This window comes from Tachysurus fulvidraco, chromosome 20 (assembly GCF_022655615.1).
Source record: "Tachysurus fulvidraco isolate hzauxx_2018 chromosome 20, HZAU_PFXX_2.0, whole genome shotgun sequence".
In the NCBI taxonomy this organism is placed as follows: domain Eukaryota; kingdom Metazoa; phylum Chordata; class Actinopteri; order Siluriformes; family Bagridae; genus Tachysurus; species Tachysurus fulvidraco.
The window spans coordinates 3,351,196-3,377,477 of NC_062537.1; the positions used below are offsets into that span (position 1 = coordinate 3,351,196).

The 26,282-nt window shown below is 42.5% G+C and overlaps 1 protein-coding gene across 13 annotated transcripts in view; it reads left to right on the forward strand.

The window, feature by feature from the left end:
* myo18aa (myosin XVIIIAa) overlaps positions 1–26,282 on the forward strand; it is a 72,069-nt gene that overhangs the window by 28,520 nt on the left and 17,267 nt on the right. For 11 of the 13 annotated variants that reach the window (XM_047805120.1, XM_047805119.1, XM_047805127.1 and 8 more), the window contains 25 exons: positions 421–508; positions 1,737–1,843; positions 2,968–3,144; positions 3,233–3,443; positions 3,770–3,912; positions 3,992–4,092; positions 6,071–6,134; positions 6,243–6,387; positions 7,511–7,522; positions 9,132–9,299; positions 11,379–11,469; positions 11,748–11,943; positions 13,223–13,309; positions 14,767–14,908; positions 15,006–15,165; positions 15,398–15,584; positions 15,813–16,017; positions 16,113–16,222; positions 17,206–17,271; positions 18,930–19,058; positions 23,891–24,034; positions 24,641–24,730; positions 24,952–25,071; positions 25,360–25,474; positions 26,087–26,214. In XM_047805120.1, the coding sequence (XP_047661076.1) occupies positions 421–508; positions 1,737–1,843; positions 2,968–3,144; positions 3,233–3,443; positions 3,770–3,912; positions 3,992–4,092; positions 6,071–6,134; positions 6,243–6,387; positions 7,511–7,522; positions 9,132–9,299; positions 11,379–11,469; positions 11,748–11,943; positions 13,223–13,309; positions 14,767–14,908; positions 15,006–15,165; positions 15,398–15,584; positions 15,813–16,017; positions 16,113–16,222; positions 17,206–17,271; positions 18,930–19,058; positions 23,891–24,034; positions 24,641–24,730; positions 24,952–25,071; positions 25,360–25,474; positions 26,087–26,214 (3,186 nt within the window). Of the gene's footprint in view, positions 1–200; positions 351–420; positions 509–1,736; positions 1,844–2,967; positions 3,145–3,232; positions 3,444–3,769; positions 3,913–3,991; positions 4,093–6,070; positions 6,135–6,242; positions 6,388–7,510; positions 7,523–9,131; positions 9,300–11,378; positions 11,470–11,747; positions 11,944–13,222; positions 13,310–14,766; positions 14,909–15,005; positions 15,166–15,397; positions 15,585–15,812; positions 16,018–16,112; positions 16,223–17,205; positions 17,272–18,929; positions 19,059–23,890; positions 24,035–24,640; positions 24,731–24,951; positions 25,072–25,359; positions 25,475–26,086; positions 26,215–26,282 lie in introns of those variants that run through there. The other 2 variants (XM_047805124.1, XM_047805116.1) reach the window with 2 other exon arrangements.

A 26,282-nucleotide genomic window follows, 5' to 3' on the forward strand; every position in this document is an offset into this window, starting at 1 on the left:
ATTATCACTAGAATTATACTAGTAATAATTCCCTGGTGTGCATTTGGTTTGTGGTGTTGAACCGATATCTGAACGTCGTTATAGCTCTGTGAGTGTTTGTTATCCAGATCCAGTCTGTCATATCGAAGGTTTACAAAAAGAGGAACAAACGCCGAGCGTATAAAAGCTGCACTCTGCTGCTGGTTTCACTTCACACTTTTTCAGTCATACATCCGCCACGCGTGCGTGTGCGTGCGTGTGTGTGTGTGTGTGTGTGTGTGTGTGCCATGTTAAAGTTCATGGGTGGAACTGGTGTTTGGCCCCCTTTCTAACACAGCACTGTTATAGTGCAGTAGTGAGTCGTGGCCATGGTAAGTAAAAGGTTTTGTGTGTCAGCACAATGTTTCCTGATTTCTCTCTGATTCACTTTGACTCCTACAGGTGAAGACCGAGGAGCAGATCGCTGCAGAACGAGCCTGGTTTGGCACAGAGAAAATATGGCTGGTTCACAAAGATGGCTTCTCTTTAGGTAAGAAGACCTTGTGTGTTGAAACTTGATCTTGTTACATGATACTTTCTGGCTTTGTTGACTCGTTCAACATCTCACTTCTATCTCTGTCTTTACCTGCACCTTTAAAGACAGAAAACGATCATCGGTTACCGATCTCCTGATCATCAGATGTTTTAGCATTACAGCGTCCTAAAATCCCGTCGAAATCATTCGATAACGGCAGCTATAAATGCACCGTGTGATCGAAAGCTAATATTAAACAGAACTTTTGATGTAGGCTTTTGTTTAACAAACACTGCATTAGGTTTACTTTATGTATGGAAGGAGTCTCCAGCGGCAGCATTTTGTAACAGCTTTCTGACTTCACAACAGTTTTTATAACATTTATAATAATAAAAAAACGTGTGGTTTTTGTTTGTTTTTGTCTTGGAGATTGAAGTCATAGCGAGCGCTTGTTGTTATCCTGTGGAATAGTATTGCTACATAAAGCACACATTAGGGTTAGGGAGCGTGTATGAGATAAATGACCTAACACAGACCACTAGCTAGACAAAAAAAAACAAAAAACCTTTCCGTGCATTACGAGTATCAGTGCTGTAAGAGGATGAAGTCATACTGTAATGTCACTTGAACTGTATACTGTAGGTGCTTGACTTTGTGTACTGTAGCAGGAACATTACAGTGTATTTGTTCACGGAAATGAGCGGTCTAGGGTACTGTTAAAAAGGAAAAGTAGTCTTTGTAGGCTGAGGAAGAGTAAAATTTCACACGGGTTTATGACAAGACCGGTCTTGTGGACCAAAATGTTAGACAAAAGCACAACAGCCTTGCTTTCATACGAGTGAAAGGTTTTATGTAACAAATGTTTCTGTGATTTTATATATTTTTCCAATGTAGTCGATACAAACGGATTAATGGTATAAATGGATCGTCGACCTGTTATTAAAAACCGGACAAGGAATAAAAAAAACCCACCGCACGTGTACGTAAACTTGGGAGAATCCTATATCACATCAAACGCCTAAACCGACTGATGAAATTTAAGAACCTTCAATTGCATGAAATTTCAGACTCTTTATAAATGTACCAGCCGAGTGCTCCTGCGCAGCTGCTCGGTGTGCCAGCTTGTAAAAGCGGCGTGTTTCATTAAAAATTCATTTCTATACACAAAGCCGAAGGGACGAGGTGTGTAAGTCTACACCGAACTGCAGACCCTCTCAACAGGTCTGTGTTTGTGTTTCTGCAGCGACCCAGCTGAAGTCCGAGGAGGGAAGTGTTCCAGAGGGGAAGGTGAAGATCCGGCTAGAGCATGACGGGACGTTTCTGGAAGTGGATGAGGATGATGTCGAGAAGGTGGGTCATGAGGGCTTGGTTTTATCATCTTAAAGGCGGAGTCTCCGATTGTTGAGAAATGCTTCAGAAAACTGAGTCGGGCCGAATGATAAACAAAAAACAAAACAAACGTGTAGCCAATGAGCAGAAAGAGGCGGGGCTTGTCGATATGGGCGGAGAGAGTGTTCAGTGCGCATGTGTGACGTTAGCAGAAAGCGGTTTTAACGTTGACATGGAGGATAAAAACAAAGAAAGAAAGAGAAGAAAGACTTATGATAAGGACAAGAAGTAGGACGTGTTAATATAGGATCAGCTTTCCAGCGCTGGAGAGAACTGAAGGAGCAGGAAGTCGGCCACATATTCACAGGTTGGAGTTTCCCGAGTCAATAACTCCTGAGCTAAACGCTGTTACTACACAAATAACACCTCTTTTCTATCGTAGTAATGTAGAGAGGCAGCTACAACCGCGTTTTGTGTAGTAACAGCGTTTAGCTCAGGAGTTATCGACTCGGGAAACTCCGACCTGTGAATATGTGGCCGACTTTACTTAAGACGCCGAGGCGCTTTTTTCCTTCTCGATAGGTGAGTAACGTTGGTTTTGCTTTGTTACACAGAACTAATATATGCCTTTGTCCTTTACATGATGATGCTTGTGTGTCATTTTTGCTTGTTTGTTTATCTACAATCGTATTGTTCTTCCCTTCAGCTATGATAAAGACACGTTTATTTCGTCTATGATAAAGACACGTTTATTAGTCACCTGGGTTACGTATGTATGTGTGGGCGGAGCTATCGATACAGGGGTGGGACCCATTTGGGTTAGGGGCGTGTTTGTTTTGGTGATTTCAAATGTCAACATCGGCTTTCAAACATCAGAGACCCCACCTTTAAGTCCCTCATACACACATCTGATTGAGTGTGTGTGTATGTGTGTGTGAGGAATTATCAGGATTCAAAATAAGACCCCGGCACAGTCTTTTTTCCAAAGCATTGACTCTGGACTAAAATATAATACCGGATTATTAACTTTTTAAATTCTAGCATGATTGAATGAGGTGTAAGTTATTATATTTATTATATATTAACTTTAAGTGAGTATTATTTGTCTGTAATCGGGATTGACGGATGTTTGATTTGTCTGTAAGGCGAACCCTCCCTCGTTGGACCGCGTGGAGGATTTGTCTTCGCTGCTCTACCTGAACGAGTCCAGCATCATGCACACACTGCGACAGCGCTACGGAGGAAACCTCATCCACACCTACGCTGGGTCAAACATAGTGGTCATCAACCCTGTCAGTGTGCCGTCCATGTACTCCGAGAAGGTGAGAGCCTCTGTACGTGATGTTAGGGTGTGAGCAAAAATGCACTACTGACAGAAAGAAATATACCTGCTGTTTCGTCTGTTCTCAGGTGATGCACATGTTTAAAGGTTGCCGCAAAGAGGACACGGCTCCCCATATATACGGCGTGGCCCAGGCTGCGTACCGTAAACTTCTGACCACGCGCCAGGACCAGTCCATCATACTACTGGGGAAAAGCGGAAGTGGAAAAACCACTAACTGTCAACATCTGGTGCAGTACCTGGTGACCATTGCAGGCAGCAACAGCAAGGTGTACTCAGGTGAGGGAGGAAGAGGAGAATAGCAAGGAGAGAAGGGGAATGTGGTCTACCCTCCGAGGTCACCTGGGATTAGTTAAGGACTAGTTAAGCATCAGACCTTTAGCCACCTTTTTAATGGAGTTAATAAAATCATAAATATTGAAAAAAAAAAGGAAAACAGTCCATATTTTCCCATTTGGTTGACAGAGTTACCCAAACTGCACATTCCATGACTGTCTGTGTCAGTAGGTGATGGAAACACAATGCAGCTTAAATTGGTATGCAGTGTGAACCAATACAAGTAGCTGCACATAAAGAATATAATGTCTTCTGTTCGTTTGCTCCAGCTGAGAAGTGGCAGGCTGTCTACACCATCCTCGAGGCGTTCGGGAACTGCAGCACGTCCATGAACGGGAACGCCAGTCGCTTCTCCCACATCGTCTCTCTGGACTTTGACCAAGCCGGTCAGGTGGCTTCGGCTTCAATCCAGGTACAGTATGAATCAGAAGGTCACTCAGCACGAGCCTTGAAGAAAGCCGATCTTTAACGCAGATCTTCTCGCCCTGTAGACCATGTTGCTGGAGAAGTCGAGAGTGACGCGGCGACCGGACGGCGAATCCACTTTCAACATTTTTTATTACATGATGGCAGGAGCCGACAGTTCTCTCAAGTAAGATGCCACAGATTCAGTTTCATTTTTAAACCGGTTTAGATGCAGTAGTACTTCAAGTGGGAACAGTGTCCTGATGACCGAGTTGAACAGTTCCACTTTGTGTCTAGGGTTCATGTCTCTCACACTTAAAGGTCGTGTGTAGACTCTCACAACAGAGGGGTTACAAGTACCGTTTCAGTCTTTCAGTTTCTACTGATTCTGCTTTGAGAACGTCACAGAATTGCCGTCTCGCCTGATCAGTTTTAAAGGCGATATTTGTTTTTTTTTTTACATTATATGGATAATACAAATCTCTCTATGCATTTTTTTGGGCAAAAACCTTAATTATCCTCGGTGGAACCTTACACAGACCTGGTTGCTGGTAGAATCAGTAAATAATTCAGTAATTCAGAAAAAGGCCTTGAGCATTGTTCTTGTATAAGTGTAGAGAATTTTAGAAGACGTTCAGAGAACATTCGACATGAGATTTAACATAAAATGCTACATAAGAGGGTTCTCCTAGCAGAACGTTTGCATGAACCGAGAACCATTCACCGTTGTAAAGAACCCTTGAGGAATGCCTTGTTCAGTCTTTCACCTAAAACCATCTACTATCACCATTTAGAACGATTAAATATTCTACACAAAACACGTCAGTTAAGGATTTCTATTTCTGAAAACGTTTTGAAGTCAAACCCCTTCAGGAAGTTACGCTATTATCAGTAAATATTTTATCTCACACCCTGTAAATTTGGCCCACGGTGTATTTATATTTGGCCCGCGAGATCATATCAAATGTGTATTACAGCCGGCTAGCCGCATGCTCCGCTAATACTACAAATCCCAGAATGCCTTGCCACTGTATTGACGCGTAGTCACAAACAGAAAGCGCCCCTCATTCTCTGTCGACAGTCGTTAACAACCATGTTACAGTCACATCGGGCAAGTTAATTCACCCTCCACAAAAATGTCCAAACGAAAGACGGACAGCTTTCAAGACAGGAGGGAGGCAGATTATCTGTTCACGAATATAAAGGACAGACCAGTTTTGTGTGTGGAGATAACGTGTCTGTAACGAATGAATATAACATAAGAAGACACTATGACACGAAACATTATGAGAAGTATAAGGACCTGGACGTAAAGCAGGAGCTCCAGAAGGCGAAGGAGATGAAAAAAGGCTGGTTTCCCGGCAGACTGTGTTCATGAACGCAAAGTCAACAAGTGAAGCTGCTGTAAAGGCTGTAAAGCTTTATTGTGGCAGCAGAGACGGCAAAATCTGCCCTTTAATGAGGGAGAGTTTGTCAAAAAGTGTATGGTCAAAGTTTGTGACATGAACACCACTGATGTGTCTTTTATTTCAAATTTAATTTCTTATGTGTTTGTAATGTCAAGCTCTGGTTGTTCCAAATCCTGTGTTTAAGCAGAACTAAAGTTTGTTTCCGTGTGAAAAAGGATGAACATGACATGTCAGTTGCAGTTCATTTTTCAATAAATATTCAGTTTGGCCTGTGACTTTATCTCAGTTTTATATTTTGGCCCACTGTGAGTTTGAGCTTGACTCCCCTGCTGTAAAGGATCTGAAGGCATCTGTTGAAGGTGTAAGGTGAAAGGTTTCCCAGTAGTATGCTGTAGTATCGTCAGGAACCTTAAACTCCTGGTTTATACTAAGAGTATGTTTATGTTTCACACAGGAAGCTGTACCTAATTTTTTTTTTTTTTTAGAGAACTTGTCAGTTCTACTACACGAAGTAACTTAATAATAAGTACCTTTCTAACAGCTAACATTCTTCTTAAGCTGTTCTTATTCATTGTTATTTCCTTACCCAAAAATTGGGCTAAACACTCTGTTAAACCCAGTCTTGGTACAGTACATCACACACCACTGTAACCTTTCTGTTATCTGAGCTGCTCTAGGACCATTTTCACATGATGGGTGCCAGGTTTTTTGTTTTTTTTTTAGTTCTCTCCTTAACCCCATAACCTGTGTCTGCAGAACCGAGCTGCACTTCAACCACTTCGCAGAGAACAGCGCCTTCGGGATCCTGCCTCACTCCAAGGCAAGAACCACGTCGACGACGACTTCTACAAGAAACATCACATCGTACACATTTCATTTACAAACCCTATAACGTGCCAGTCTGCTCTAATCCTTTCTGTTTCTTCAGCCTGAAGAGAAACAAAAAGCCACTCAGCAGTTTGCTAAACTCCAGGCTGCAATGAAAGTGTTGAGCATTTCTCCAGAGGAGCAGAGAACTTTCTGGCTGGTGTTGGGCGCCATCTACCACCTAGGAGCAGCGGGAGCCACTAAAGGTATTGGCTGGATGTTTTCAGCACGATAGACTTATTAAATCTAATAAGTCCAGCATGAACAGCGTAAACAAACAGAGATGATGTTGGAATGTTGTTTGTTAATGGCTTGCTACACCGACACGAGCATGATCGATGATTTAAATCATCTGTTACAGTTTGACTAATTTCTCCTCATCCATTCCATAGTGCGGTAATGATTATTGACTGAGTGCTAATGGCTCCGGATGTGTTTGTTCTCAGCAGCTCGTTTGACGCTCATTTTGTCTAATGTTGCCCCCCTGTGCAGTCTCAGTCATAGACGAAAGCGGTAATGAACGTCTCCATCACTCATCTGTCTGTCATCGCTTTCCAGAGTTCTACTGCACGTCGACTTTTGCTTCATTTTATTTATTTAGTTGTTTTTTTTTTTTAAATAATTTTTATTTATTTATTTTATTCTGTTACACTTTCTACAGAGTTGACATTAATTAGCCATGCATGAGCATAAAAAAAAAAAAGACTGAATACTCTATACAGAAATAATGGTTTCTTTAGAGGTGTACGCTACAACCTGCTGCCGCTGTGATAACAGTGTGTATAGACTTTACAGAAAGTGTCACAGAGCTCATACCATATGCTTATCTTGTTATATCAAGCATGCAATAAAGTGCCATGTCTTGACTTTTTTCACCCCATCGCATTTTCACAAGCAGCCACTCTGTGGCAGTAGAGTCATTTGAGAAGCCTGACTCGAGCCCCGTGACTCCGGCATCTCTCCGTATCCTCGGCTTCTCTCGTGCAGTGTGACATGGGGTTAATGCGAGTGGGCGATAATGGTAATAATGACATTAAGCGAACGGCTCATCACTCAGCGCTCTACTGAGATTCCGGTAATGAGCTCACTAATGGGTCTCATGCGTTTAGAACAAGGCCTGTATCATTTTCTTAACTTCCACATGCATGTGTGTGTGTGTGTGTGTGTGTGTGTTTGTGTATGAGAGAAACTGCATAATAACATGAACCTTAACTCCTCTGAGATTTGTTTGTCCAGTAGATCTGCAGTGTGTTATGTGTCTTGTTAACCCTTTTGTTCTCACTCACATGCTGATGTTGCATGTTGGCGCTGCACCGCACCGTAACCCAGAGTCAGATGAAGGTAAATGCATTCTCTTGTATATTCACTGTGTGTGTGTGTGTGTGTGTGTGTGTGTGTGTGTGTGTGTGTGTGTGTGTTAATCACTGATAGCAGACAGTTTATTAGCATTTTAATGGCATTGGGCTTCCATGTTTCACACGCTTTCATCCTGTCTCAGTGAGGCAAAGCAGTGGGCTTGTGCTGCTGATAAAGCTGCTATCTGCTCCGTTTGATGTTCCTCCATAGTTCTCTTAACAATCTGGGTGCTGGAGTGTAAGAAGAACAGAAAACAGTGAGGGGGACAAACCTTGCTTCTGTCCTATATTCTATACTGTTTGATTTTCAGACTCAAAGATTAAAGTAAATTTGGAGGAATTGAAGTGGACGTTAAAGCACGTGTTCCTTCTCAGGCTGTCGACCAACGACTTTGGTTTACTTCCCAGCAGCTACGAGGATAATTAACAAGTGTAACTAACAACTGATTTTCAGACTTGCAGCAACCAACTGACTTTTCAGTCGCTTCATAAGCATCGTCGTTAGTAAAGGGATATAAGGATAACCATCAGGACATTCCCAGGTACATGAGCTGGTGTCACAAGACAACGGCTTTAACTGTACAGAGTTCAAATTCTCTTGACTTCCTGTCAGACAAACATCCTGCTCATCATCCCCCGTTACCAAACTGTGTTAGCGATAATAATAATAATATTTAAAAAAAAAGTCAGGAACCAGCAGGAATATCTGGTGTGTTGATCTGTGATCATTAAAATATATTGAGCACAATCCATCAAACCAGGATAGAGAGCTGAGAAAATGCCTAGAGAACTTTATAATAAATACAAAATGTATTGTTTACGTGTGTGATTTTCCTCTCGTTTCTGTTGGAGTTAGTTCTGTTATGATTTGAAGTACTGACAACACCTTTTTTTCATAACAGCACAAAAAGCTCTCCTGTTTTGTGCTTCTCTTAAAATAAATAAACAAACAAAAATAAATAACACTGACACACACTTATCTATTAAAGGGGATTTTTGTCAGTGTTATTTATTTATTTATTTCTAAATCATTTCTGTCATTTCCCCACCTCAACACTGAACCACTGATAGTCTGGAGGAACTTCACCGTTGCGTCAGATTCAGGTTGGATGTGAGTTGGATTCTGACAGGAATTATTTATTATTTTTTTTGTAGTCGTTTTTTTTTGAACGCGGCGTTTTTTTTCTGCTGCCGTATGAAAATATTTTATTACGGAGCAAAGCAGTTTGTTTTGCACCCGACTGCTTAGTCTGTAAGCTTCAGCAACATCCGGTACAATAGAAAAAAATAAACCTTTTCAACAATAAATCTGGCATGACTTCTAAGCGCTCTAGAAATGATGATAAAATTTGTCTCACACATACATATATATATTTACTCTGGTTCCTGTCTTCAGCCCTGCTCTCTGTTTACTGTCACTTGGTTAAATCTCATCAGCTCTTGTATCACAGTCCGCTCCTTTTACGGCTCTGTGCCCTGATTATATTCTGCCACTTTGCATAAAAGCTTCTTAAATGAATAAATGTGAATAGAAAATGCAGTAAGTGTACAATCAATCCTTATCGCTTCATTAATAACTCTCTCTCTCTCCTCAGCCGGCCGTAAGCAGTTTGCCAGACACGAATGGGCTCAGAAAGCGGCGTACCTCCTGGGCTGCACCCTGGAAGAGCTCTCATCATCCATCTTCAAACCTCAGGCCAAGGGAACCCTGTCACGGACCTCCGGCGTCCGCCCAGGACCCGAGGAACCCGGAGATATCTCAGGCAAATATGAGCACAACCACAACAGTTCTCTAATTCAAAAACACACAGGACCGGGCTTTACTTTACTTTGGTGTAAAACCCAAACACTTCCTTCCATCCTGAGTGAGATTTCCAGCAACCACAGGCGCAGCAAGACGTACCGTCAGGTTTACTATGCAGTCATTAAAGCTTTTTATTCATCGACTTTCTCCCACGAAAACAGGCTACATTAAAATGTAAATCTAAGTTATGAAGTTAAACATGAATTAAAATCAGTTCATTTAACTAGCCAGACAATTTGGTTTCTAATAATCTATTACAATGATGAAACACTAAATAATAATTATAATGGCTTTGATTGTTCACGGTAATGATCTCCATCAGCATGAAAAATAAATAAGGCAATAACTAAGCAGCTTCTCTCCTGCTCTGCAGTCTACATCCAGGGTGGCAATCATTTTAAAGCTGACCAAAAAAAAAAGGTGCAGTGCCGAGTAATAAAGAAAGTGAAATGTGGAAACATCTGGGCTGCTGTTCTGGCCCAGAGCGGCTGAGGGTCAGACGGTGTGCACTACAGCACGTGTTGTTCTGGCTGTAATACAAACAGTAGGGTTATATATAGTGATGGGAAGGTTTCTGTAGTAACCGCTCATACACACGGGTCATGTAAAATAATAAGGGGGCCACTCAGATAATCTGTCATAATAAAAGTCTTAATAGTCATTTTTTAATTTAACATTATGGAAAGGTCTTGTTTGTAAACTCTGCTGTCTTCATTGTGTTTTCCATTTTCACTGTTTTCTTGATAAAATGACTGTGAGCGTGTGTGAGTGTAAGAGTGTGTGTGTGAGTGAGGGTGTGTGTGTGTGTGTGAGGGTGTGAGTGAGTGAGGGAGTGTGTGTGTGTGTGAGTGAGTGAGGGTGTGAGTGAGTGTGTGTGTGAGTGTGTGCGTGAGTGTGTGTATGAGGGTGTGACTGAGTGAGGGTGTGCGAGTGTGCGAGTGTGCGAGTGAGTGAGTGAGGGTGTGAGTGAGTGAGTGAGTGAGGGTGTGTGTGTGTGAGTGAGTGAGTGAGTGAGTGAGGGTGTGAGTGAGTGAGTGAGGGTGTGAGTGAGGGTGTGTGTGAGTGAGTGAGTGAGTGAGGGTGTGTGTGAGTGAGTGAGTGAGGGTGTGTGTGAGTGAGTGTGAGTGAGTGAGTGTGTGTGATTGAGTGAGTGAGTGTGAGTGAGTGAGTGAGTGTGTGTGAGTGAGTGTGTGAGGAATTGAGACCACAGACTTCCACATTATACCGAAGTGTAAACTGTTGAAATGTGCGATGTGTTTGCTAATAGATAAAAGGTTGTAATCGTTGTGAAATGGCTGTTGTATGGGTGGTATAATACACTCCAGACCATCAGTTATATGACATTATGACACTCAGCTCGCACGTCATGGCGCATCAGTCTGTCGTTGTTTTTCCCTCTCAAAGTCTCTAACTATTTTTTAACTCTCCTCTTACACCAGGACAATTTACCAACCATTATAATGTTCATTTATTACAGAATGACCTTATTGTCTGTTTACAGTTAGGTGTAATTGTGTGAAACACAGTGTTCCTTGGTCTTTGTTTAAACAGGGTGTGACGTGCGCTCCTGCAGTTGTACAATACGTACCATAAGTGTGGTTTATTTCTCTCTGATTGCGTGAGCTGGAGATGTCACCCAAGGCCATGCCTACGCCTTCTCAGTCACGTTCCCATGTCTCCCGAGGGCGCGTCAGGACGCATAGCTGTGTCTTGGTTGCAGGTGCGAGATTTATCTAATGTCAGAAATGCTTAGCGGCTACCAGGAGGAATGCGTGTGGGCGCCCGCAGTCTGATTTCTCACGACAAGCCTGAGTCACTCCATCCCCAATGCGCATATTCAGATTTAATGTCAGTGCCGAACGCATCATGATGATGAAAGTGCTTTCTCCATTGCCACTTTACTTTATTGTGCTCAAGTTCCTACTCGTTCTTATCTGTCCTTGAGGAACAGAAGATTTAATCTTCAGGCTGTTTCTTTTACATCGACACAATCGACATGACTGGAAGTGTAATGGTGTGTTTGTGTGTTTGGGTCTAGGGTCCAAAGCCACGGCGATGGAATGTTTGGAGGCCATGGCTTCCGGTTTATACTCCGAGATCTTCACTCTCCTGATCTCCCTCATCAACAGGTGAGTCCATCGCCAACTCAGATGGGGAAAGATGTTTCATTTCATGCCAAAATTCAAGTCTAGGGTCTAGACACTAAACCACCAGCAGTAATAAGGAGGACAATGATGTGAAACGGTGAGAACAGTTTCTAAGAATGATAAATCGGCCAAATTTAAACGTGGTCTCGTTTATTTCCAAATAATTAGGTCATGATCCATCAGCGGTGTTGTTTCCGTTTGTATATTTACCTTAATAAAAGCTGAATTACATATTCCGGGTTTCACTTTGTCTCTCCTAGAGCTCTGAAGTCCACGCAGAAGCACTCGCTGTGTTCTTTGCTGATTGTAGACACTCCAGGTTCCCAGAATCCCCGGCAGGCCAAGACGGAGAGAGGCGCTACCTTCGAGGAGCTCTGTCACAACTACGCTCAGGAGCGACTGCAGGCCCTTTTTCACGAGCGCACGTTTGTTCAAGAGCTGGAGCGCTACAAGGAGGTACACACCGTTGTGTTGTGAACGCTTGTGAAGATGCTTCATAGATATAATCATTTAATAGCCTTACCATTAGTACCTAAGTACCAGAAATACTGTACACACCTTAGGTCTTAGTTAGATAATAATAATAATAATAATGTGATTTATTAATTTATACATTTTCTGCCAAATGCTCCCTTACAGATGGATGTTTTTTGACACACCTGAAACAAGCATTACCATCAAAACTGACCTTTTAAAAAATTTATTTATTTATTTATTTATTTATTTATTTATTTATTTATTTATTTATTATTTTTTATAAAGCCTTTTATCTCCTCCCCTTTGCTCGGACATCTTTGAACAGAATCGACTTTACAGTTACAATGAAACTGTAGACAACTCCTCCGCCGTGTAAACCAGTGGTACAGGATGTGAACTGTTCTCCATGATTGACCAAGGACTAGCGCCTTCACAAACCCTTTGAATCCCAGCGGATAAAACCGAAGCTACTTCATCCTGTACACGAGTCACACTTTAATTACCGCCAGTGCAACAGACCAAAGAAAATGATATAAACAGCAATGAAATACAACTGGAAATTAAAATTAAATGAGTGCTTTAAGAACAAGAGTAAAAAAACAGTGCCTTTTCAGACTCAATTAGATTCTTCCAAAAAAAATAAAATAAAGCAATTTCTCCGTTTTTCACTTTACTACACATTTATTATTGCTAAATTCAAAATTATTATTATTATTTTTTATATGGTTTTGATCATTTAAAATGAAGTGATTTAACCAGAGAGTTGGGAGTGGACCTTCAATCGCAGAAGAAAATTGCGACTTCTCTGTCACACTTATTTTTTTCACATCATGCTGAGAGAGCAAGTCACAAGCTAACCAATTGTGCTCCAAGCAGGTAAATAGCCCACGTTCGGAAGCCAAAAGAATCAGAGTTAATCATAAGGATGCACAGGAATCACGTGACCGCTTCATTCACACATCGGGAGATCAGTCACAAGTCTTTTGGGCCTCTGTATCTCATCTGTGTGAAATGCTGTAAGCAGCTGAAGGTTATTTTACTGCTCCGGTCTTAATTTGACAGCGACGTGATAAAAGCACCAGCATTCAGCCAGAAAAACAAAACACAGAAATGACAGAAATTCGATCTGTAATCGCGTACTCTGTTTCCTGTGTGTTGTGTCTGCTTCATGTTGATGTTTCTGGCTAGACCTACAAAACTGCACATGTGTTTAAGGTAATTATTTAGGATACTGACCGTGCTTTTTACATTTATTTAGGAAAACATCGAGCTCACGTTAGACGACATGGAGCCGAGTCCCTCGCTGTCTGTCGCTGCTGTAGACCACGCGTGCAGTCAGGCCTTGGTAAGGTCACACCTACAGTACAGTACACACATGTTCCATGAGAGCTATTGATAAAACACTTTGTTACACTCTTTCTTTTCTTTCTCTAAAAGTTTATAAGCCAAAAAACAAGCTTCTCTTTTTTTTTTTTTGCTCCCTGAAAGCTTTCCCAAAGCCGAAAATGTACCGGCCGACAAAAGCTGCTGCTGCTATAAAAACCTGAACAAAACAGTTGTGGACAACAAAACCAATCACGGCGGTCTCTGAGCGTCCTCTCGGCGCTTTTCTGTAGTCTTAGCTGTACCTTTCCAACACGTCTTATTGTAGGTCCAAGTCCCAAGCAGCTTAAACAAGATTCAAACGTACCATAGGACTGTTTTACTTTAACACATTAGCTCCATTGTGCTAGTCAACTAGCATCACCAGCCCGGCACTGAATAACCACTGAATTCTTGCTTGCCTCAGCTGATCTTTTTCAACTGGGATGCTGTGGTTGGAAGTGTAGTGCTTGAATTGAGAATCGATGTACGCTAATCTCTTCATCTCGTGTATCAGCATTTGTTATTGTAGCCTCCATTACACTCGACTTAAGTGAGACAAAGGGACAAAAGAGTGGCTATTTTTTTTCCAATAATTGTGCAAGTGCCCTGCTCACAGGCGTCGCCTTTGATTCAGAGCAAGAACGCCACGGCAAACAGCTCGGCCCATTTACGCCTTTTTAAAGCACTCGAGAGCGTGATAATTGCTTGGACAGGGTTGTTGTTGTTTAATGGTGGATAGAGTACAATAAAGCATGAAATTAAAAGTTCAATGGTGGTAAACTGAATTCAGCTTGCTGTTGTGTATTTATAATCGTTGGATCCGTCGTGTGTTATTGCGATGGGTTTGCAGTGTGGTAGTGTATAGAAGGGGTGAGTAGAGCAGTGTGTGTGTGTGAGTGCAGGTGGGTAGAGTCTCGCTAGCAGAGGGCATTGGTCTGTATAAGTCACTAAGGTGCTGGGTTCTTGCTGAGTCTTTACTTGCGATTATCACTTGCTGGTAGAAAGGTGGCTTCTTGCTGTGCAGAGTCTTTTACACCTTCACCAAATAAAGTGTGTATCAGGAAATGTCAGGTAAACTTAACTCTGATATTCAAGTGCTTTTGCTTAAAAAGGTTATGAACAAATTTGCTTTGGGGCAATGATGGTTTTTGGACCTCCTTTTTCTCAGTTCCAGCCTGTATATATATATATATATATCTATATATATATATATATATATATATATATATATATATATCGATATATATGCCTGTCAGTACCAGTAAAAGATACATGGCCTCTGTGCCTGCCAGTCTCAATATAGGGGGCGTGGCCTCTGTGCCATCATTAAAGGTGTTGTGGCACTGCCTGCAGCCTGTCATGTTGAGTAAATCATGTATCGTGTGTGTGTGTGTGTGTGTGTGTGTGTGTGTGTGTGTGTGTGTGTGTGTCTGTCAGGTGCGGACACCATCAAGGACAGATGAGGCCAGGGGGCTGCTGTGGCTGATGGAGGAGGAGGCAGTACACCCAACCGGATCAGAGGACACACTAATGAAGAGACTTTTTAGCTACTACGGCCCTGCAGAAGAAGAGAGCAAAGGTCTCTCGCTCTCTTTCACTCACACACACACAAACACAAATATAAATTATATATATGTATGTATGTTGAGGCATATAAATGCTTGAATTTACTGCAGGCCACACAATATTGCTGAAGAGCGAGCAGCCGCATCACTTCCTGCTCGCCCACAGCCATGGCACAGACTGGGTGGAGTACGACGTCCGTGGTTGGCTGAACCACGCCAAGCAAAATCCTGCCTCCCAGAATGCAGCCAATCTGCTACAGAATTCACAAAAGTAAGACAAGTCAGCACACACACACGCACACATACACACCTGATTGAAGAAAAGTTATTAATTAGTGCAGCAGACACAATATATAATAAATTGATCACTGCACCATAAAACCTTTCAGGTTATTAAATATGGCTGTAGTCAGTCTGGCTCATGAAGAGCGGGTTCTGTATCTAAAGTCTGGGGAATCATCACTGTTAACGTACGCAACATTTTCTTGCTTACTATTTAACAGGAAGAACATCAGCGCCTTGTTTTTGGGGCGTTCCAGCAGCGCCACGGTGCTGTCGGGTTCTATCGCCGGGCTGGAGGGTGGCTCTCAGCTCGCTCTGCGCCGTGCTACCAGCATGAGGAAGACCTTCACCACCGGCATGGCTGCTGTGAAGAAGAAATCCCTCTGCATCCAGATCAAGCTCCAAGTGGTGAGAAATTAGCAGGAAAGCATGCGGTTAATTAGTAGAACCTAAAAGCAGGTGTTTTATTTTGCAGAAACTTGGCATTAAATTTGAGTGTTTAATAATACGGTACGGTAACGTTGATTTTTATGGAAAAAACACAGCACATCACCTGAATAACAAACAAACAAACAAAAGCAGTTTGTGGTCAAGGTCCTGGACTAGTGTATATACTTATTATATGATTTCTTACAGGATGCGCTGATGGACACAGTCAGGAGGTCAAGGGTTCACTTTGTGCACTGTCTGCTACCTAAGACGGATGCTTTGAAGACTTCCAGCTCTGCGGAGCTCCAGGGTGAGAGCTGTGATCCAGGCCTCATGCAGCTGGATGTGTCCTTACTGAGAGCTCAGATCAGGGGCTCCAAGCTGCTGGCTGCTCTCCGCATCTACAGACAAGGTGTGTTAAATATCAGGAAGTCAAACTTCAGTTTTATAGCAGTTTATTTTTTTGCATTCCTTGGCTAAATGAACCAACCTCCTCTTTTATCGCAGGTTATCCAGACCACATGGTGTTCTCGGAGTTTCGGCGTCGCTTCGACGTCCTGGCTCCGCACCTGACCAAAAAGCTTGGCCGTAACTACATCGTAAAGGATGAGAAAAGGGTGAGTGAAGACAGGGATAAAGCGCTCCGGGCTTACGGGAAATGAGACAAAGCTTGGCACTCATCTCTTGCATTTGTGCCACCGTAACAGAGAAATAGAGATGAGTTAATCGTGCCCATTGTGACGGCTTAATCAAGCTTTCCCAGCTGTGTTTCCCGCTCGAATCAATACAGGGTGCAGACAGGAGAAATATATTAATTGCTCTGGGGCTTAGGGCTTGGAAAATGGCCTAAAAATCTTATAGCAATTATCAACTCTGAAAAATGTGGCTGCCATCTTGAACCTAACGATTTGCAGAGGAAAGTGGGACTGGTGCTTGCAAAACTATGCGTTTATTCGAAATCTCCCAGGCCGTACGACTTTGTTGAATTTGTGTGGCGGAAAATAAGCGTGAAGACTTTCCTTTTTTTTTTTTTTTTTTTTCATCCTGACAAGAATTGTGAGAGAAAGGAAGGTCAATTGTGTTTGAATTCCCTGCGGATGAAGCCTCGCAGAAATGAAACGGTGGGAAGAAGGAGGAGAGCACAAAAGCCAGTCTTAGCAGGAGAGAGCGGGCAAAAAAGTGCGAGAAGCAGATTTCCCCTGTGCCAGCGTCTCGCTGATGGGTTTCTGTGGAAACAGACTGGAACAATGGTGCTTTAGTGCTGCTGGCTGCCACCCCCTCGTCCACTGTAATCTAGATGGGGCCTTTCAGATCGGGTTCTCAAGACCTGTCCTACACTGAGAGAGTGAAGTGAAAGAAAAAAAAAAAGAAAGAGTGTGAGAGAGAGAGAGAGAGAGAGAGAGAGATGACACTGAAGCTGAGCGTTAGTAGGACGCTTTGGGACTGTGAAGTAGCTCAACTCTGGTTAGTTTTGGTCTTGTTTTATCTGTTTATTTATAGACGAGGCATCACTTAAAACGGAGATCGGGCTCGGATCGTCTTCTGCTTGACTAGTAAGTGACAACACTCGTACAGAAATAAACGTCGGTGTGTTTTGCAGGCCGTAGAGGAGCTGCTGGAGTGTTTGGACCTGGAGAAGAGCAACTATCACATGGGCCTGAGCAGGGTGAGTACTGTACTCGCTCAAGTACTTTTCTTTCTTTCCTACTAGAAGCAAAAGCCAGATTGGCAACTAGGTAGCGCAAAAAGGGGTAAATAAAACAAGGACAGAAATCACTAGTCCTTGCGAATCAGCATTGGGGTTGTGTGGTTCATCCCAGAAACATCATGTTCCGCACCAACACAAAAGAAAGCATCTGCCTATTGTGTGGAAGTCATTGTTCGGCTCCTCGCTGCCAGGTGACAGGGTTATTAAGCGCATCTCTCTCCGACACACTCGCCTGCTAATCACAAATTAAAGCGAAGTCTCCGAGCAGAGATCTAATCCCATCAACAGAGAGAGAACACACAGACACGGTGGCGCCGAAAGAATCTCCTCCGCTTCCACACAATTGCAGATTCATTGACTTTGGAATGGACGGTTAATTATTTGGCAGGTGCAGAGGGAAAACCGGACCACTCGCAGGTACAGATTAAGAGATTTTCATTAACAATTCACACAGCGTCTTCTAGCAGATTCGCACTTCCTAAAACCCCTAAAACTCGGCGAGCAAATCTGATTCCACTAACAAGCGAGAGAAAGAGACTCTAGCAAGCAGAACTTATTGTAATTGGGTAACTTTATACAACACGTAGAAATTTACATCGCACTCCGCTTGCACTGTTGTATTTAGTTCTGCTCGTCAATCAAGCGTGCTTATTTAAATATTAGGCCCCGCCCTCACGGTGAATCCAGCAGTGGTTTGTCTTTTCTTCCAATTAAAACTTTTCTTGTTGTTTATTATGAACCACTCATGTTTTGGTTTTACTTTTTAATAGCTTTCATGAATAATAATAATAATAATAATAAAAAACAGATCTTCCGGAAGGCGATAAAAACACTTAAGACTAAGCACGAAGACTTTTCAGAAGACTGTAATGATGAGGTGAATCACTCCGAACGCTGTGCTTATGAAACACTATGTTTATAATCCACTTTAAAGTGCACACACACGGCATTTCGGTTGATGGACATCTGTAAACGACTGACAAACCAGTTGGACATACTGTATGCTATAGGAAGTGAATGTCGGAGTATTGTACTTTATTTTCTGTTCACACACGTCAGCATTCGAGTGTCAAGTGCAGTCAATGGACGTCATCACTATTCACGATCATTCGAACTTTTGTCCACGAACGTAAACTTAAATCTCAATAGAATAGTTATTTGGACTTGAATCTGTAAGGAGACATTTCTTGGGTAATTTAAATTAAGGATAATTCCGTTATAAGATTCTTTGTACGAATTTCATTGTTCAAACGTTGTGTGTGTATAAGATGTAAATCTGCACTGTGTTAAGCTTTAGTGAATAAAATATGAGTGCTGTATAAAATCTGACAGCTGATCTTACACTTTTGAACGGTAGTGTATATCTGGGTCAGTGTACAGTGAGTACGGTGCTTAGTAAGTTGGAGATTTTCATCAAGCTCTGAACAGACCGTGCGGAGAATCAGTCACAAAATCAGGAAAATGACTTCAAACCCTGATGAGAACAATAGAATATGACAATACGTACAAGTCTGTGTTACAACAGGATTGCATCATTATCAGTTAAAGTGCAGCTCGGGAGGTAAATTGGAGAGATTACACTGTAGTGATGCTCTCACTGTGTTTGTGTGTATCAGGTGTTTTTCAGAGCAGGAACTTTGGCTAAGCTAGAAGAGCAGAGAGATGAGCAGACCAAACGCAACATCACGTTGTTCCAGGCTGCCTGCAGGGGTTATGTGTCTCGCCAGGCCTTCAAGAAGAGGAAGGTAAATACTGCAACCACAACACACACACACACGCACACACACACACACGTCTCAGTATCAGTTGTAACTTTAAGACTTACTGTAAGAGCAGGGCTTTGTGCTTTCCCAGTAACAGTCATCATTTCTGGCTGCTACGACATAAGCGATAACGGGAACATTCTAGAATATTACACCTAACTTTTAACGGATAAAATGTACGGGATGGTAGAAGATCTCTAAAGAGCTCCTCTAATTTGTCTATTATAAGCTGTTACTTAAGCGGCGATCGTTTCCTGCTACTGATTTAATATCCATGTTATTACACAATAAGCCGATCCACAGATAGAAGCTGGAGCACTTTATAATAATAGTTTTGTAACTCAGATCATCCCTTTTACCGCCTCTCTGACCATCCATCTGGAATAGTTGTGAATGTATGTTGGTTGGCAGACCTTCATCACACAGCCCTGTTATTGACCGACAGCTTTCAAATGCCACCTGGGCATTAGGCACTCGGGTGGGCAGTCGTGGCCTAATGGTTAGAGAGTCTGACTCTTAACCCTAAGGTAGTGGGTTTGAAAATGAAGGCGCCGCAGCATAAATGGCTGCCCACTGCTCCAGGTGTGTGCTCACTGCTGTGTGTGTGCACTGCTGTGTGTGTGCACTGCTGTGTGTGTGCACTTTGGATGGGTTAATCGCAGAGAACAAATTCTCTGGGTATGGGTCACCGTACTTAGCCGTATGTCACGTCACTTTCACTTTCTTTTATCATTCACTGCTTATGTACACATCCTGAACACCACTCGTGACAAATATAGTAATCAGCGTTTAGAAGGAATAACACTTATTATTCATTTTACTGATCATAAAGCATATAACTATTAGGAATTATTTAGGAATGGTGTTGATCAGGTGATCAGAAGCCTAACTCAACATTGACCTTCTAACAAATAACAACACCGGCTGTCTGATGGAGGTCTTGACTGGTGGGTTGGACAATCAGACTGCGATTAAAGACATACATGTACAGCTAATTAACACTATTTTTCTTACCCGGTGAAGGTCATTACTCATCCCTTTTGTGTCCGGCTCCGACTTCCCAAAAAAGTTTGCAACGCCTTTCCCCCAGAATCACATTAATCATACCACAGCAGCCACGGGCTTTTTCCTCCACACAGGGGACGCGACTGCTCCCCAAAGCCTTTTATTAGGTTCAATCTGTTACTGTTGTAAACACCTAGTGGAAACCTCTGCTGCCTACTCTAGCAGGTTCCTAACTTTTATCCTAAACATCAGCTATCAAACATATACAAAAGTCATTCGTAAGCATATGTTAATAAAAAAGAAAACCAGTTATATTATGTACTGTAAGTGGGTTAGATAATAACTGAGGGATGTACATATGTATGGATGAGGGGAAAAGTCGTGTGTGTGTGTGTGTGTGTGTGTGTGTGTGTGTGTGTGTGTGTGTGTGTGTGTGTGTGTGTGTGTGTAGGTTGTTTAATATACTGATCCTGTGAAAGTGTGATGTTTATAGACTGGATTATCAAAGCCTAAAGGTCTCACACCATGACCACGTGAAGTTATGAACCTGAAGAATGTCTCCACTTGCTGAGAGTTTAAGGAATTAAGCTTCAGTGTGAATTCCAGATAGACAGACAGACAGATAGACAGATAGATAGACAGACAGCTAAACAGACGGATAGACAGATAGACAGCCAAAGATAGATAGACAGCTAGACAGATAGACAGATGAAGACAGACAGACAGGTAGATAGATAGATAGATAGATAGATAGATAGATAGACAGACAGACAGCTAGACAGATGAAGACAGACAGACAGGTAGACAGATAGACAGACAAAGATAGATAGATAGATAGATAGATAGATAGATGAAGACAGACAGACAGACAGACAGATAGACGGACAAAGATAGATAGATAGATAGATAGATAGATAGATAGATAGATAGATAGATAGATGAAGACAGACAGACAGGTAGACAGATAGATAGATAGATAGATAGATAGATAGATAGATAGATAGATAGATAGATAGACAGCTAGACAGATGAAGACAGACACACAGGTAGACAGATAGACAGACATAGATAGATAGATAGATAGATAGATAGATAGATAGATAGATAGATAGATAGATAGATAGATAGATAGATAGATGAAGACAGACAGACAGGTAGACAGATAGACGGACAAAGATAGATAGATAGATAGATAGATAGATAGATAGATAGATAGATAGATAGATAGATAGATAGATGAAGACAGACAGACAGGTAGACAGATAGACCGACATAGATAGATAGATAGACAGCTGTAGATAGATAGACAGACAGACAAAGATAGATAGATAGACAGGTAGATAGACAGACAGGTAGATATATAGATATACAGACAGACAGACAGACAGACAGACAGATTGATTAAGCAAACAATCTGGATTTTTCTTCTTCCTTCACTTGAATAGCCCAGTGATGAGCTCCTGAAATTTCATCCTATAAAACAGACAGATTTCATTAGTTTAAAGTTCTGCTACAGCTGAAAAGCGAGGCAGGGTCTGAAATGCAACACCGCAGCGTAGCAGCAGTTACACAAGAGCAGCCTTATCAGTTTCAGCGTGTTTTGTGCAGCGGGCGAGCGGACCCACGATTCACTTCTTTGTATTTTACTTTTATTCTTCTTCTTCAGTAAGTAATTTTCCCGCTATTGATTCTTCTATTATGTGTTTCGTGTCCTTTCACCTTTGCGGTAGTGTGTAAGTAGCTAGTGAATAATGGACACGGAGCTGGAATAGAGACTCAGTGAGAGAACAAGGCCATTTCTCATAAAGGTAAGTCTGGCCTGGGGGAGGTTTACAAATCTGAAAAGGCAGGAATAAGGATGCCTAGTGGAGCCACTTCCATTAAGGTGACGGATGCTTCTGTCTTCGGTCCGAGTCGGAGCGAGCCGTAATAAAAGACGACGGCATGTTGTTTGTGTCATCTAAGACTGCTGTATATACTGTATGACTGGAGCTGGTTAGAATGAAGTAATAGCTTTAAGATCTCACTTATTGCATTGCTGTTAGAAGGACCTTTTAATAAAGGCATCAGTTAAAAACTAATAGTTCTAAAAGTAAAAGCTTAATGCTAATGCAATTAATATAATTGCACCTTTTTTTTTTTTTTTTTACTTTAATATTTCAAGAGGTTCGTCTCGTACTCCAGAGCGAGTCGTTATGAAGGAACGTCTGCAAACGTTATCTAAAGATGTACGGTGTCTTTCATATGTATCGTGCCGGATCACACCAGTCAGGATGTAAAAGACAGCCTTATATCTGAAAGAACAAGCAGAGCTGAGTGAGTGCTTCTCCAGAAGAAAGCACTTTAAAGGATCACGGCGTTATGAAACCCGTGTGCGGCTCCTCGCTCGTCATTTAATCCACACGTCGTTATTATCCTACTCCAGCATCCTCCATCTTCAATTAAGCACGCAGGGACGGAATCTAATCATTTAAACGCCTCCGACGATAACATCGGTGTTGGGTTTATGGAAGAATGACGATTGGCTTCGAAGTGGTGTTGATTCTTGAAGGACGCGTTATGAGAAGAAGCAGCAGATTTCCTGTATCTGAGTTCTGCCTTTTTTTTTTTTTGCTTAACACGGTGTAGGAGGACTGGATTACAACCTGTTTGTCCTTGGAGTAACAACAAGTTTATCCGAGGTCTGGAGAAGACCTCGGCACATTTCCCCCTTTCTCCAGTGTGAATGGAGATTTCCTTTTTTCTTCACTGTTGTGTAGGTTCCTTTAGATTACAGTGACACACGGCTGCTGTTAGCTTTGTTTATTATTTGTGAGACTTCACTACACCAAGAATGTCAGAAACTCTACTTTGGTCATTTAACCTCAATGTTCAATTGAGTGTGTGTGTGTGTGTGTGTGGGTTTATTTCTAGCATCTCACACATGACAAATTATAATTGGCCAAACAGGTGGCCTTCAGGGCAAAAACCACTTGATGCTTAGCAGTGTGCTGCTTTAATTGGGTTTTCACAAAACCGGTTGCTGCTACAGACGCACAAGCAGCATGTAAATACCACAAAATCCTCAGCCGTCTGCCAGGATGCTTGATTTAATTAATCAAAAGAGCTCCCAGCCTTTGTGTGTGTTGAAAAGCTGATGGATTTTTTTTTTTTGGCAGTTGTTACAGTCATGATAAAATAAAAAAAAAACAAGCTCAAATGCACACGCACACACTTATGTCTATTATTATGCTACTGTTCGGTTGCCATGCAGGTTTGTATAGTCTGTAATCAGAAAGAATGGCACAAAGGGAAAAAAGTTTGAAGAGTCTGGTGTGAGGGATGTCGGTACTGTGTGACACCCCCCCCCCCCCCCCCCAACTGACCTCAGTTTGACTATTAGCAAGAGCAGCATTATGAAAAACTGCATCGTCAGCTAGTGGGAAGGAACTGGGAAATGACCAAACTGGAAGAAAACTGGGTGATTAAAACCACATAACCCTCAGGCCCGGCTCTTTAACTGAAGATCATGTTATTCCTATTGTTTACAGTCTCTGCTCGGACCGTGGGTACAAGCTGGTGTACTCAGTGCAGTAACATTTTGAATCCTATCACGTAATTTGACGTTCTGTAGCTGTTATGTTGTGGATATGTACACAGCGTAAATGTTCATGAATCCCTCGTATAAGAGTGTTGCAGTGCTTCTGCAGCAATTGAAGATCTCCTCCTCTGCATTACCAAAAAAGATCTCTGTGAATCCATGCGCCACCCACAAGATCATTTTCTCTCTCTTTTTTTTTTTTTTTCCTCTCTGATGTTTTGCTGAACAGGTCCAGGACCTGGCCATCCGCTGCATCCAAAAGAACATCAAGAAGAACCGGGGTGTGAAGGACTGGCAGTGGTGGAAGCTCTTCACCAACGTGCGTCCTCTCGTCGAGGTGCAGCTCAGCGAGGAACAGATCCGTGGCAAAGATGTGAGTCTGTCTCAGTCTCTATCTCTCTCTCTCAGCCTCTTTTGCTCGTCAGTCTTCATTAGCATTGGTCTTGTTTCCTGCCTGAAGGCACAGATCGAAAGCTTCATTTTCAGCTACCCATCAGGTATAAACTGATCTTTAGTCTCTAGTGATGGCTACAAAGTGCACAGACACTCGCTCGCGCGTGCGCTGAATCCCTCAGCGTTTCATTTCAGGTTGACACGGTCGAACGGCTTTTGTCTGCGATCAGGCCCAGAGAAGGAGACAGCTCTTTGATTTCCACTCCCCTGACATCCTGATCAGATCTGCACTCAAAACCCTAGACATGAGGCAAAGCGTACCCTCGTGGCTCTCTTCCCAGCGGTACGCTCTTCTAAAATGTAGAAAAGCCATGATTAAACAGAAGTGCCATTATTGTTTGCGGTAATGTCGTGTGTGAGTAGGCGAGACAGCAGAGGGTTAAACGAGACGGCTTTGATCTGTCAAGCTTATCTGCGGATATTTATTTTTCTGCTTCCAGCACACAAGAAAATCAGATGAAAGGTCTTGTGTGGTCTTTGTTTTCCTTGTAGCGTGATTAGCAGCATGGTGATTGTGTGTTTGCAGGAGGAGATCCAGCAACTGAAAGCAAAGCTCGAGAAGGTGGAGAAGGAGAGGAATGAGCTCAGGCTGAACACAGATCGGCTGGAGAGCAAGGTAAAAAATAAAATAAAATAAAAGGGTTAGCGCCACTCACTATCTGGGAATCTCTTTAACAGATATAATGATAAAATTATACGTAGTTGTGTTTTTTTTTTTTTGTGCACTATTGTGAACAGCTCTTATGGGCCTTCTTTAACATATCCAAATTTAGCAGTTCTGCTCATTTCACCAAGACTGATGGAGAGAATTGGATAATGAAGTGTTATTGATTGTAGATCACAGAGCTCTCAACTGAGCTCTCAGATGAGAGGAACACCGGCGAGTCGGCATCCCAGCTGCTGGAGACGGAGACGGCCGAAAGGCTGCGTCTAGAGAAGGACATGAAGGACCTACAGGTAATGACTGAGCGGTACACTAGACCGCTCATCTACACTAGCTTTACTAGAGTCCACCTACAGTATTACTGATGTTATTACATAAACATATAGAAGATGTTCAACATCTGCACTTAAGCTACTACAAGTGAGCTTGGACTAAACACGTTTTCTTCCTCAAAGCTCGATACAGAACATGTACAACAATATACGTGTAAAGATAATAAACAGGCTGAAAAACGCTGCTGTGAACACGACATCATGACTGCTCAGCTCAGAGGATGGTGTGTGTGTTTTCTCTGAATCCAGACAAAGTTTGAGGAAATGAAAAAGCAGATGGGAAGCATGGAGGTGGAGGTGATGGAGGCGCGGCTCCTCAGAGCAACGGAGTTTAACGGCGAAATCGACGATGACGATGAAACCGGTAAAATAACAAAGTCTTTACAAACTAAAACTTGAGTAATCCTACTTACAGCAATCAGGGCTGATGTTTACCTGCTAGTTTGTTTTCATATTATTTACTAACCCACCTCACAAAATACTGTATACATGAAAGTAAAGGGGGACACGGTGGCTTAGTGGTTAGCACATTCGCCTCACACCTCCAGGGTCGGGGGTTCGATTCCCGCCTCTGCCTTGTGTGTGTGGAGTTTGCATGTTCTCCCCGTGCCTCGGGGGTTTCCTCCGGGTACTCCGGTTTCCTCCCCGGTCCAAAGACATGCATGGTAGGTTGATTGGCATCTCTGGAAAATTGTCCTGTGTGTGTGAGTGAATGAGAGTGTGTGTGAGTGTGTGTGAGTGAATGAGAGTGTGTGTGTGCCCTGCGATGGGTTGGCAATCCGTCCAGGGTGTATCCTGCCTCGATGCCCGATGACGCCTGAGATAGGCACACGTAGTGAAAGTAAATTCCAAGTAAACAACAACTACTGCTGCTGTTTTCACCTTAACCATGCTGCACATGTAATTACATTTAACCACCACACGCCTGTTACACACCGTACTGTGTAAATAAATGTTATGTGGGTTCCTGTTCCAGGAGGTGAATGGAAGCTGAAGTACGACCGAGCTGTCCGAGAAATAGACTTCACCAAGAAGAAATTACAGCAGGAGTTTGAAGACAAGTTGGAGGCAGAGCAGCAGAACAAGAGGCTTCTGGAGAGAAAGGTGTGTTACTGTGTGCTTCGTTTTACAACCGACCTCAGCATTAACCAATCACAGACATTTAGCACTAA